The sequence below is a fragment of the Pomacea canaliculata genome, linkage group LG10 (genome assembly GCF_003073045.1).
Source record: "Pomacea canaliculata isolate SZHN2017 linkage group LG10, ASM307304v1, whole genome shotgun sequence".
NCBI lineage: Eukaryota > Metazoa > Mollusca > Gastropoda > Architaenioglossa > Ampullariidae > Pomacea > Pomacea canaliculata.
The window spans coordinates 1,031,446-1,043,998 of record NC_037599.1 but is presented as its reverse complement, the minus strand read 5'-3'; the positions used below and the strand labels follow the sequence as shown (position 1 = coordinate 1,043,998).

At 46.4% G+C, this 12,553-nt stretch overlaps 1 protein-coding gene and 3 long non-coding RNA genes across 4 annotated transcripts in view; 2 read left to right on the top strand and 2 right to left on the bottom strand.

The window, feature by feature from the left end:
* The window catches only part of LOC112574339 (zinc finger SWIM domain-containing protein 5-like), a 55,545-nt gene that overhangs the window by 28,256 nt on the left and 14,736 nt on the right, over positions 1-12,553 (top strand). Inside the window, exons 13-14 of the mRNA XM_025255358.1 lie at positions 2,544-2,679; positions 9,454-9,611. Of these exons, the coding sequence (XP_025111143.1) occupies positions 2,544-2,679; positions 9,454-9,611 (294 nt within the window). The remainder of the gene's footprint in view (positions 1-2,543; positions 2,680-9,453; positions 9,612-12,553) is intronic.
* Positions 2,795-9,445, bottom strand: LOC112574342. Its single transcript, XR_003101412.1, has 2 exons — positions 8,601-9,445; positions 2,795-2,950 (listed from the first exon to the last, which is right to left on the bottom strand). It is a non-coding gene; the product is annotated as an uncharacterized LOC112574342 (long non-coding RNA).
* LOC112574340 lies at positions 10,015-11,597 on the bottom strand. Its single transcript, XR_003101410.1, has 2 exons — positions 11,485-11,597; positions 10,015-11,295 (listed from the first exon to the last, which is right to left on the bottom strand). It is a non-coding gene; the product is annotated as an uncharacterized LOC112574340 (long non-coding RNA).
* LOC112574341 lies at positions 11,205-11,741 on the top strand. Its single transcript, XR_003101411.1, has 2 exons — positions 11,205-11,276; positions 11,466-11,741. It is a non-coding gene; the product is annotated as an uncharacterized LOC112574341 (long non-coding RNA).

Here is a 12,553-nt window from a genome sequence, read left to right as displayed (position 1 = left end):
ATAGCTGTATACCAGTTGTTCTCCTTCTCAAGCACACACTGCTATCCAGAGCATCCAAGACCATTTCTGATATTAGACTATGGAGGACCCACAAGACGTTAAAACTAAATGACGAAAAATATAGAAGCTTTTATAATTTCAAAGAGAAGAGCCAGAGTTTACCCTTCACTGCCTGTCTCTGGTTGGGTAGGCGATGCCAATGTTCCTTTAGTTACTTCAGCACGTAACTTAGGCTACATAAGAGGATGCTGACAAGCCTGTTTCTCACCTGTGTTGTGCTGCTTACTCTGAGCTCTGGAAGATCAGCTGCATTCGGCATACTCTGTCCATCTCATCCACCAAAATTCTCACCTGCTCATTGGTTTTGTCTAAACTAGACTCTACAACTCTCTTCTTGCTGGTTGTCCGCAGTAGCTCACCCACAAGCTTCAAACAAATCCAGAACTCAGCTGCTCGTCTCATTTTCTGGACTCCCAAATGTGAACGTCACATCACTTCTTCACTCTCTTCATTGTCTACCAGTTAAAGCTAGAATAGACTACAAGCTCTCAACTCTATGCTATGGATTCTTTGAAGGCTTCTCCTCCAACTACTCTACAGAAATCTTGTCTGTCCACACGCCTGCCCGAAACCTTCTCTCCTCATCAAACTCCCGCATTCTATCCCTTCCTCCCATGAGCGGTCCGGTGGCACAACGGTTAGCGCCTGTCACCAATACAGTGAAGGTTGGCTGCCCAGAGTTCATTTCTCATCTCAGGCACGCTGTTCTTTCTCTGCACGTGGCATCTGTTTACAGGGCTGGCTGCCTTGCCGTAATATAGCCCTAGTTGCTGGCACGGCATAAAACACCAATCCTCCCCCCTCTCCCTTCCTCCCATAAAGACAGCTACTTATGAACAGACGTTCTCCCTTTGTGCTCCTAAGCAGTAGAACTCTCTTCTTCCTCACATTCGCCACTCACACTCCAAGGTTACATTCAAGCGCTCTCTGAAAACATATCTGTTCACAAAGTACAATCCCTGAATTACTTTTCTTAACTCCCTGGCAATACTGTCTGTCATGTTAACCATCAAGCACGGCTCCAACTGTTTACAGTAACCTTTATACCTTTATTCATTGCTTTATGTTCTGTGCCTGTACATATCTCACCGTCCACTATCTGTTCATTTATCATTACTGGTCTGCGCAGTGATGCAATGAGTGCGATCTATCTTGATCGTGGTGCTGCGCATTATAAATACCTATTATTATTCTTTAGCCTGTGGCTTCTTGTCTGAGCACATTTTATGTATTATTGACGTTATTGTTAGCTAGTGTTTTTAATGTCATTCCCTGTTTTGTATGTCACTGACATCATTGTTAGGTGATGGTTTTAATATTCCCTGTTTTGTTATGGTTGGTCAGTGTTGAGAGCACATCCTGGTTTGGTTGTGATACTGCACAGATATGTGTTTTTTAAAATTAAATTATGAAAAGTACCACAGTTTAGGTGCCCTTCTGTATCTTTTGTCTCATTCAGAAGCTGTGGATTCATTTTGCAATTTTACTTCATAATAATCAGAGAAGTTGGTTTTTCTACATTTTGTTGAACTGTAGAACCTGTTAATGACAAACTTAGTAGTAAAGCAATCATTTAGCAAAGTTAATGACCAAATAAGGCACCAAAGGCAGCATTTAGAAGTCTCACGGCCGAAACTCTGCATGACAGCCTCAGTCTGTTGATCCTGCATGAAAGTATACATCATTGCCTGCCCAGTGGAAGTTGATAAAACTCTCTTGACAGGACATGCATGTCATTGTTGAACAGAGTCTGAAGATCATTCTGGGTGCCCCAATAACTTTAGACTAGGTGTATACGACATGATTAAGGCTGCTTGTCTCTCACAAGTAAACTGTTGTAAAAACAGATAAATGAGAAGGACAGCACACTCTATGCAATCTCAGGGAGACTGAGAAAGACTTCAGCTTCCAAAGAAGGAAAAGGTGCTGTCAAGCCTTCTTCACGATGCTTATTTCCACTCCTCTACACCCCCTTTGCAGCTTTTGCTCTAAGATGACCAGCAAAATGGCACTGGTCATTCCAGGCAACAAATGTGTATTTTAGTTTGAACTGTAACAGAATGACAGTTGATCCATCAGGAATTCATTTGTCTGTTAAACTATAAATCACAACTAAAGTCAAACACCCATTCCGAAAACTTTTGTCATTCACGCTCTTTTGTCCTTGCACGTGCGCTTAGTCCTCCCACCCTGACTACTATACATAGGTTTTTTTATGTTTGCCAAACGTTTCACCATCTTTTAGCCTTATTCACGTTCTTTCATATCTTCATTGCATCATTACTTTTACCATCAGCAGGTCTGTGCTATTTTTAATTTTTGTACAAATAGGCCTGACCTTTATCTAAGGGCTGAGTAACTTGAGAATATGCCCTAAGTGATATTAAATGTGAGAAGTCTTTAATTTGAACCATTGATGGCTATGCCCAGAGTGCTGGTAAATGTGAGAAATCTTTAATTTGAATCTTTGTTGGCTATTGCAGGTGGACCAAGCAGTGGTTTGGGTCAGGGTATCCATCCTGAAAGCTACCCAATGCACATGTTTGCTCGCTACCTCTTCTCTTCTCTTCTGTCTTATGACTCGGATCTTGCCTATCAGGTCGGCCTGCGGGCCATGAGGTGAGACTCATAAGCAAAATATGACAATGGCCATTAATAGATGTGTGGCCAAGTGGTGAGGTATCTTTCTAACCACGACAACCGTCCATCAGTAAAAATACAAGCAGGTCTTGTATTCAGGTGCAACTCTTTTACTGCACGGCTAAAACAATCGCCACGGCTGCGCCACACGCCGATGCTCCCTCACTCATCGCCGTTGTTCGTCGTCTCGTCTTTGTCCTAACGTCCTCCGTTTGTCGTCACCTTTTTGTCGTCACCTTTTTGTCGTCACCTTTTTGTCGTCACCTTTTTGTCGTCATAAAATATGACGTCATATTTTATGACGTCATACTCCAGCCCATCACATCCCCGCCGACTCTTTCTCCAACAGCGTCCTCGCTGATGAGCTTTAGCTAGCAAGACTAGGGCTGAAATACAAGTTCACCTAATTATGCTGGCCTTGGGGGGGGGGGGGGGCTCCAATATTTAAACCTCGAAAACCTCGAAAGAAGATCTGTTGCTGCCGCAGCAACGCCTAGTCATACCAGCAGCTGGTACTATTTACCTAACAGAGTACAGAGTTGTCTTGTAGAACAAACATCTGTACTTCGCCTAATAGCTAAATCTAACCGACTGATTATTCTGCTCCCTGAATAACTACTACATGGGCATTCCGTCCAGCTGTCCTGTGTGTAATTGTCCAGTCAGAATAACATTTCGTAGGCACAGCCGTGGCAAAGCGAAAGGGATATGAATAAAATAACAGATAAACAAACTAATCAATGATACAACATATTGCTCGTTATCTATAGAGTCAATCATTACCGCGAGCTAAAATATGTCCCTCGTATTCATATGGTCTCTGAATAGCGTCACACGAAATAGTTCCTTGCACATTATGTGTCTCTTGCTTGTCTCGCGGCAAGTCTCTGAGATCTGCGTGGCTGAGACACTACAGGTTCTGTCACAAGAGTTCTAGTTTGCTGGGGTGGTAGAACATCATACCAAAATGGCGTTTCTTCGTCACTGTCTTCCTCCGGAGCGTATGGCGCTTCCGGCAGTTGAATATCCTCTAGCTGTAGAGGTGGCCTCGCTGCTTTAATATCGCTTCTATTTAAAGTAAGTGCGGACCCCCCAGCGAGGGGTCTGACTGTGTATACCGCACTCTTCTCCCCAAATGGGCGGTTGGTGATCACGTGCAAGTCTGGCTTCCAGATGTCTTGCATTTTATTGCGGCCGGTGACTCTGTTGATAATATATACGTACTGCCCGACGTGCAGTGGTTGGTCTCTCGCCCGCTTGTCTGTGTGCCGCTCACGGTTCCGTGCCGCATCCTTGGTATTACGCAGAGCCTTGTAAAAGGCCTCCTGCAGCCGAAGACGATGTTGTCGCACCCAGTCGCTTGTGCTCACGGCAGAAGGGCTTTGTCGACCCAGAAAATAGTCAACCGGAAGGCGTGGCTCCCTGCCAAACAATAAGAAATATGGTGCGAAACCTGTTGACGCATGTGGGGTGCTGTTGTAGGCCTGAAGTAATTCCGGCAGGTATTCTGGCCACCGCCGCTTGTGTTCAACAGGTAGCGTTCTAAGAAGGTCGTGCATGGATCTATTGAATCGCTCACACTGACCATTTCCTTGGGGATGGTATGGCGTCGTGCGGGACTTCTTGATGTCATAGAGCTGGCACAATGCTTGCACCACTTTGCCCTCAAAGTCCCGGCCCTGGTCACTATGGAGTCGCTGAGGGACACCAAACCTTTGGAACCATTCTTGCACCAACACCTTTGCGACAGTATCGGCTTGCTGATCCCTTGTGGGAATGGCCTGCGTGAATTTTGTAAACACATCAGTCATTATTAGTACATTGTCCCTGCCATCACTTGACATTTCTAACTTTGTAAAGTCAATGGCCAGCACTGCAAGTGGGTAATCAGCAAGCAGATGTCCTGAAGGTGTTGGTGCACATTGTCGACGGTTTAACACACACCTGTCACAATTGTCTATGTAGTTTTTAACATCACAGTACATCCCCGGCCAGTATACTCTGGCTTTTAACAGTGAAATAGTCCGGTCAAATCCTTGGTGCCCCATGCGGTCATGTACTAATGAGAGAATATTGGGTCTTAGAGCACTGGGGAGCACAAGTTGTTCGACCTCTCCAAGTGTAGTGTCACTCACTCTTCGAAACAGCAGCTCGTTCTGACAAAACAGTCTTGAATGCTGTTTTCTTAGTACGCGTGCTTCGTGTTCCTGTGACAGCGGGGGTCTCTTTGGCCAGGCATTAATGATAGCCCTGAGGATACTATCCTCAGCTTGCAATGTCCTCAATGTGGCGGTTGAAAGCTGTGGAAACACTCCAGTAGATGGTATAATGTCGTCATCCATGGACTGGTGATATGCGTGCACATCACATGGCTGCTGTGCACACCACAGCTCACACGATTCAGAAATCTCTACTGGGATGGAAGTGCCGTTAGAGTGAGAGAGGTCCACATCGGAATGTGCATCATCACATATTGGAAGTCTAGATAATCCATCTGCAGGATTCTGACTGCCTGGTCGATATACAACAGTCATGTCAAACTGTGCCAGTTGCGATGCCCATCTCTGTTCCACTGCTCCCAGCTTTGCAGTTTTGTAATGGACAAGCGCGTTGTTGTCGGTGTACACGACGAACTGTGCGCCTAGCAGGTAGTGTCTGAACTTGTCAGTCACCGCCCACTTCATCGCAAGAAATTCCAGCTTCATGCTGCTGTAATTGCTGTCATTTCGCTCTGTGGGGCGCAGACGTCGGCTGGCATAGGAAATAACCCGCTTTCTGCCCTCCTGCACCTGTGACAGAATGGCACCGAGCCCCTCGTTGCTGGCATCGGTCTCTACAATGAAAGGCTGTGTGAAATCAGCGTACCCTAGCACTGGTGCACCTGACAACACCGACTTAAGGGTGTCGAACGCAGCCTGGTGGACACACTGCCATTTCGCTGTGATATCATTCTGTCTCTTTTTCTTTTCTTGCGTGGCCTGCGTCACCAGGTCATGTAATGCGCCAGCTATCTTGGCGAACCCCTTGATAAATCGCCGGTAATAGCTGGCAAATCCCAGGAAACTGCGTAACTCCGAGACAGTTTTGGGCACCGGCCACTTCTGTACTACCTCTACTTTTCCAGTTTCACAACTGACACCTTCAGCGGAAATGGTATGGCCTAAGTAGGTCACCTCTCGCCGGAGGAATTGGCACTTATCCAGCCGCAGTTTTAATCCCGTCTCCACGATGCGTCCCAAGAGCCGATCAAGATGTGCTAAATGTTCATCGAACGTCTTGGAGTATATCAAGAGATCGTCTAAGTACACAAGAAGGAATGAAAACAAAAAGTCCGACATTGTCGTCTGCATTAACCTCTGGAAAGTGGCTGGTGCGGATGTTAGGCCCATTGGCATCCTGGTATACTCAAATAGTCCCATGGGTGTCACGAACGCGGTTTTGTGTCTGTCATCTGGGTGCATCGCTATCTGGTGGTAGCCGCTGGCAAGGTCAAGTGTTGAAAAGTACTGAGCCCCCACCAGCGCGTCAAAGGACTCCTGGATGCGTGGTAGAGGGTAGGCATCTTTGACTGTCTTTTCATTGAGCCGTCTGTAGTCTACACATAGGCGCACACTGCCGTCCTTCTTCCGCACAATGACGATGGGTGCAGCGTATGCACTGTGGCTCTCCACAATCACCTTCTGGTCTAGCAAGTCTTTTATATGATCTTGCACTTCCTTTAGCTGGTGCGGAGCGATACGACGGTAGGGCAACGCTACCGGCACCTCGTCCGTGGTACGCAGACGATGGAAGACAGCGTCCGTGTATCCGAGGTCCGTCGAGTCCCTAGCAAAACCAGACACATGCTTGTTCAACAGCGCCTGCAGTCGCTGATGCTGACTGACGGTGCCATCAAAGTCTGGACACGTGACGACAGGTGTGTCAGTGACCTTAACCTTAGGGGAGCTGCTGGACTGATTGCAGATGATTAACTCGTTCACACTGACATCCACCGTGACACCTTGTTGCAAACAACATTGTCCACAACTTGTAAAGTTGCGACGACAGTACGCGCCGGCAACGTAACGCTGCTGCTGGTCAGGTTTGCCAGACGCACATAGCGGCTGGTGTGATGTGCTCCTGTGAGGGTGGGGACTAGCACCAGCCCCCCTGGTAATGGTTGTGCTACGGGGGCGGCGAGCAGAGGGCGATGGTACGGCACGCTCGTCACTTTAATTGTGACCATTGAAAATGCAGGAACATACGTGTTGACAGCGGCCCTAGCCAGTCCTTTTGTTGACACTGTCCTCTCAAGGTGAGCCTCACGCACTGCTACCTGTACTGCATGCGGCACATCTGCGGTGGCGTCAGGTATCCGATCAAGGACGTTCATCCCTAGTAGAAGTGGTACACGCCTCCTGCGCTCTTGTGCCCGCATCGACAGGATCATTGACAATTAGGATAGGAATGTCTTTCAGACACTGGTCAAAAAACTTTAATATCCACCAGCGCTACTCCTGAATATGGCACTTCCGCTCCGCCGGTCCCTCTCAAGGTGATGGGGAGATGATTTAATTGTAAATTCTGTATATGCCCTCGGGCCCATTCATCCAGTGACTGTCGTCACCTCACTGCGGTGTCGAGCAGCGCCAGTACTCGAATTCCTTGAATTTCCGCCTCCACCGTCGGACACTTTCCAGTCAGTCCTGCTACACCTCCTTTCCCCGTCATCCTGTTACAGACGACGGGGACAGTCAGTTTTTCCTGACCGGTTGGGCTGCTGTCCTCCGAGATGTTGTTAATCGCTGCCGCTTGGACGCCGCGCCGCCCTCCTCCTCGCCTGTAAAAGCTGTTTGTGATAGGGCTGAATCTTTGACCATCTCGTTGTCTCGCCTGCTGTCGTCGCAGGTATCTCTGTTTATGCTGACAATCAGCTCCCGGTGCCCTCTCGTTCGCACCAATAGCACACAAGTGCCGCCGGTCGTGCGGTGCGGGTGGAGAGGATATTACTTTGTTGGATCCTATGAGGCTGGGAGCCGTTTCCATTTCCAGCTGCCTGACTCGTGCAGTCAGGCGATCTATCTCGTCCTCCCTGTCTTCATTGCCCTCCTCCTCTCTCTCTACACGCTTTGCCGTCTTCAGTAGGTCGGCAAAAGAAGAGGACTCATTGTCAGCCAGGTGTCTGGACGTTTCCCGTCGAACATGGCAATTCTTCAGCCCTTCACCAACTGGGCCGCCAGATGGATATTTGAAATAGCGCCGCTCTGCAGGCTGTTTGCTTTTGCCTGCAAATTGCGAAGCGTCGTGGCATACTCTCATCAACGGATTCTTCACGCCGCTGTCGGCGGTTATAAAAAACTGGCGATTACATCGATGACATCTTTCCGTTCGCCGTACGCCTCGACCAACACATCCATGATCTTTTTGGGTGTGTCGACAGCGTCATGTGGTAGCATCAATACTCGCCGTCTGGCCGGTCCCTCCAGCGCGTTCAAGATATACCCGCACGCTGCGTTCGGCGGCATCGGGTTCATGGTGAGAGCCCACGAAACTTCTCTTTGGAACTCCTCCACATTCGGTGTGGGTCCGCCGGCAAACTTTTGGAGGCGAAGCAACTGATATGTTCGTAAAGCCTCTACTGGGCTGTCTCCCTCTTCAGCCATTGGACAAATATCCTGCTCGCAAGCGCCAAATGTGGCCAAGTGGTGAGGTATCTTTCTAACCACGACAACCGTCCATCAGTAAAAATACAAGCAGGTCTTGTATTCAGGTGCAACTCTTTTACTGCACGGCTAAAACAATCGCCACGGCTGCGCCACACGCCGATGCTCCCTCACTCATCGCCGTTGTTCGTCGTCTCGTCTTTGTCCTAACGTCCTCCGTTTGTCGTCACCTTTTTGTCGTCACCTTTTTGTCGTCACCTTTTTGTCGTCATAAAATATGACGTCATATTTTATGACGTCATACTCCAGCCCATCACAGATGTGTTATAGGAGTAAACTAAGAAGTGTATTATGGATGTGAATTAACATGAGTGTATTGCTAGTCTGTGCACATGTCAGATTCATTGGGTTTTCTTGATACATGCTACCATCTGTTGTTTCTATTTTTTTTGGGGGAGGTGGGAAATTTGTACTTTTTTTTTTCAAAGGCAGATTAAGTTAACTGCTATTCCTGACCTGCTTTGATGTTTGGGACAGATCATTGTTGAAAGTATAATTTGTAATGTTTTTATAAGCTTATGTGTAGATAAGATTGAACATTTTAAATGGACATTTTGTTCCAGCTGAGGGGGCATGGATGAAAGCATTGAACAACCTGTCACACAAGGGGCAGAACTGAAAATACAAGACTCTGTTTTTTGGGGTGGCGGGTTAGATTATTTTTAAAAAAGCACAGTGAGGTACACTGGCACTCGTACACATGTTTATCCAATGGGTAGTTAAGCTGCGAATGTCACAAGAATATCACAGCTAGATTGAAGACATTAACCATCTTAGCACTTCATAAAAGTATAAGTATTACACAGACTGGCTAATAACTGAAGACAGTGAAGATGACAGTGGGTGATGTTTTTTATTGTTGCTGCTCTCTGGTAATCATAAGACCAAGAAACCTATACATTTTTGGAAAGGAGAAAGCTTGAACTTTGCAATAAAAGTAATAAAAATCACCTTCCTCATGCTTCCCTGGTAAAGCCGCGATTGTGGCTCGTGCTCTAAGGGTTAAAAATGTATTAAGTAGATTGTTGTATGCACTGGCCTCTTTCTGCAGGCTACCTGTGCTCGAGAACACAGATGACTTAAGTCTTGAGGACAGCGTCAACAATGTGGGGTCAGCCATGTTGTCTCGATTTCCTCGCTGGTTTGTGCTGAGTCATGTTGAGGCACAGCAGTGTCAGCTGGCCTCAACATTGCTGGGAGCCTCCAAAAGTGAGTAATGTTCAGCTTCTTTGTAACTCTTGCTGTGTTTCTTTGTAATTGTTGGGAACTTTTGGAAGTGAGTTGTGTTCAGTTATGCTATGTTATATTGCTGTGTTGTTGCTAGTACATGTGCATATGTCAAAGAAAGAATTTTATAGAAAAATGAAAAGATTGACAAAGATTTTTTTATCCTTCCAACTTCTCCTAATGCAGAGGTTCATTGTATTTTAAATTCCATTATTGCTCTTCCTCTTAGCAGAAGTATATGACATCTGCTACTGCTAAAACTGAGATTTCTGCAACTAATATTCGTTATTGTGAAGGCTTTTGTAGCGGGCACGATTTTTGAGAGTTGGTGTTGTGTGGGAGGTTCACTTCCTTTCTTTTGCACGTTGTACGACCCAAACACAAATTCGTCAGCTGAATTCTTTATTGGGATGACGGCTGGCGAAGTTATAAAGACATGAAGAAACAGGCGAAGAAGATTTGGGAAGAAAACTGAGGAAGTGGAAGTGAAGGTGAAAAAAAAAGGGAAAGAAAAAGAAAAGGAGTAGAAGGAAAAGAAGGAGAAGAAAGAAGAGAGAAGAGAAGAAAAGAGAAGAAGTAGAAGGACTTGTTGCCCTGAAATCAAAACAAGAAAGTTCCATTACACAAAACCTCCCTAGAGCAACTTCCATCACGTACACTATACTCCACATGGCATTTCCTAAACATATGCAAAAACCTTTCTATAGCAAATCCCCCCACATACATTATATTCCTCATGGCATTGCCTAAACATATGCAAAAATCTTACTACAGCAAATTCCATCACATGCATTATATTCCTTACGGCATTGCCCAAACATATGCAAGAATCGTTCTACAGCAAATTCCCTCGCATACATTATATTCCTCATGGCATTTCCTAACATATACACAAATCTTACTACAGCAAATTCCATTGCATACACCTCCTTTCTCCCTCGAACAAGTTTAACATCAGAAATCTCCATGATATTATTCATTACACGGGATTTTGCTACACGTGGAGGACACGTGGTACCCTCTCTGTACCTAAACCCATCACCTACGTATTTTCAAACTCAAGGCACACAAAACTACATCCATCCTATCTCAATATGGGTCCTAGATATTCAACCACCATATTCCCTAGCTAGTATCCCCTTATTCAATCAGCGTCGGCCATTGCCTCAAACGCTAAGGTGGGAGCAGTCCTCCCCCTCAAACAAAATCGTAAGACATCCTACTAAATACTAAATCCGACCTCCACAAAAACTGTAACATTCTTTAGACCAAAGCCTTGGCAAACGAAATACATGTACAAGGTTATTTCAATGAAATACAAGGTTATTTTAACCAACCTGATTTAGGACAACCTTCCACTTCGACCCCCTCGTCCTCGACACTCAACAGAAAGGAAGTCTCAGCTCGACCGGAAGTTATTTATACCGGTCAAACTCTCGTCAAACTCCCGTTACCGCGAGAGTCGACATAAAAAATATAGCTCTATTTTACTTTTATAAATGTGTAAATACACATGACATTTTCTCTAAATGTCATGGGTGTTACAGTCACCCCCCCCCTAAATAAAATGGGCGCTATTTCCTTAGAAATGCAACCATTTCCCATCACAAACCCTAGCAAATAAATTCCGAGCCCTCATCCACACAAGTACACCCTACAAGGCTACCTGACAGACTATCCTCCTCAGGACTAGCCTCCCCATGCACTATAATCTAGTGGGCACTGGCTCCTCATCCACACAGGTACACCCTACAAGGCTACCTGACAGGCTATCCCCTCAGGACTAGCCTCCCATGCCACTATAATCTAGTGGGCACTGGCTCCTCATCCACATAGGTACACCCTACAAGGCTACCTGACAGACTATCCTCCTCAGGACTAGCCTCCCCATGCCACTATAATCTAGTGGGCACTGGCTCCTCATCCACACAGGTACACCCTACAAGGCTACCTGACAGGCTATCCCCCTCAGGACTAGCCTCCCCATGCCACTATAATCTAGTGGGCACTGGCTCCTCATCCACATAGGTACACCCTACAAGGCTACCTGACAGACTATCCTCCTCAGGACTAGCCTCCCCATGCCACTATAATCTAGTGGGCACTGGCTCCTCATCCACATAGGTACACCCTACAAGGCTACCTGACAGACTATCCTCCTCAGGACTAGCCTCCCCATGCCACTATAATCTAGTGGGCACTGGCTCCAAAAATACATTACAGCCCACCACATCAATTCCTACAGTACACCCTCAACAAAAATTCCAGCGCTAGCAGTGTTGCTAGCCTGTTACATTAAAGGCCAAATGCACTTCAGATTGGTAACAGCTGATATGCACGGCGACTGGTTATCTAACATCCTCAATCCTTATCATTAAAACAAACTTCAGCATTACTGCCATCTCCTCATCATCATCATCAACCATACAACAATCAACATCTACATGATTAACATAAGACACAAAAAAAATCGGCATAGTACACTCCTGCACACACCATAGGCTATAATCATTCATCACTACTGCTCCATCAAAGTCATAATCGCAATCATGATCATATTCATAATGCAGTCATCAACGAAATGTGGTCAAGACCTGACAATCTACTTCGTTACACGCTAGTTGTCTGTAACCCATATACTATGGTGGAGGTAACCAATTGTCTATAGTGCAGTTTTCTCCGTCTTTTCTCTGTCTGGTTGCTCTTGTTACCAGGGGTAACCTCGTGGTAGGCAAGAGCTCTCTCCCTCCACTCTGCGAACTTTACTTCTTGACCCCCTGTGGGCGGGAGTCCCGTGAATATACCCAGCCGGGGTGGCGGGGAGCTCACGTTAACATTAACTGCTGCCGGCTGGCTCATGGTCGTCATTGCTCTCACCAAGTCTCTCTGCAGCTGCAGCAGCTCGCTCATTACGGCCGATGTAC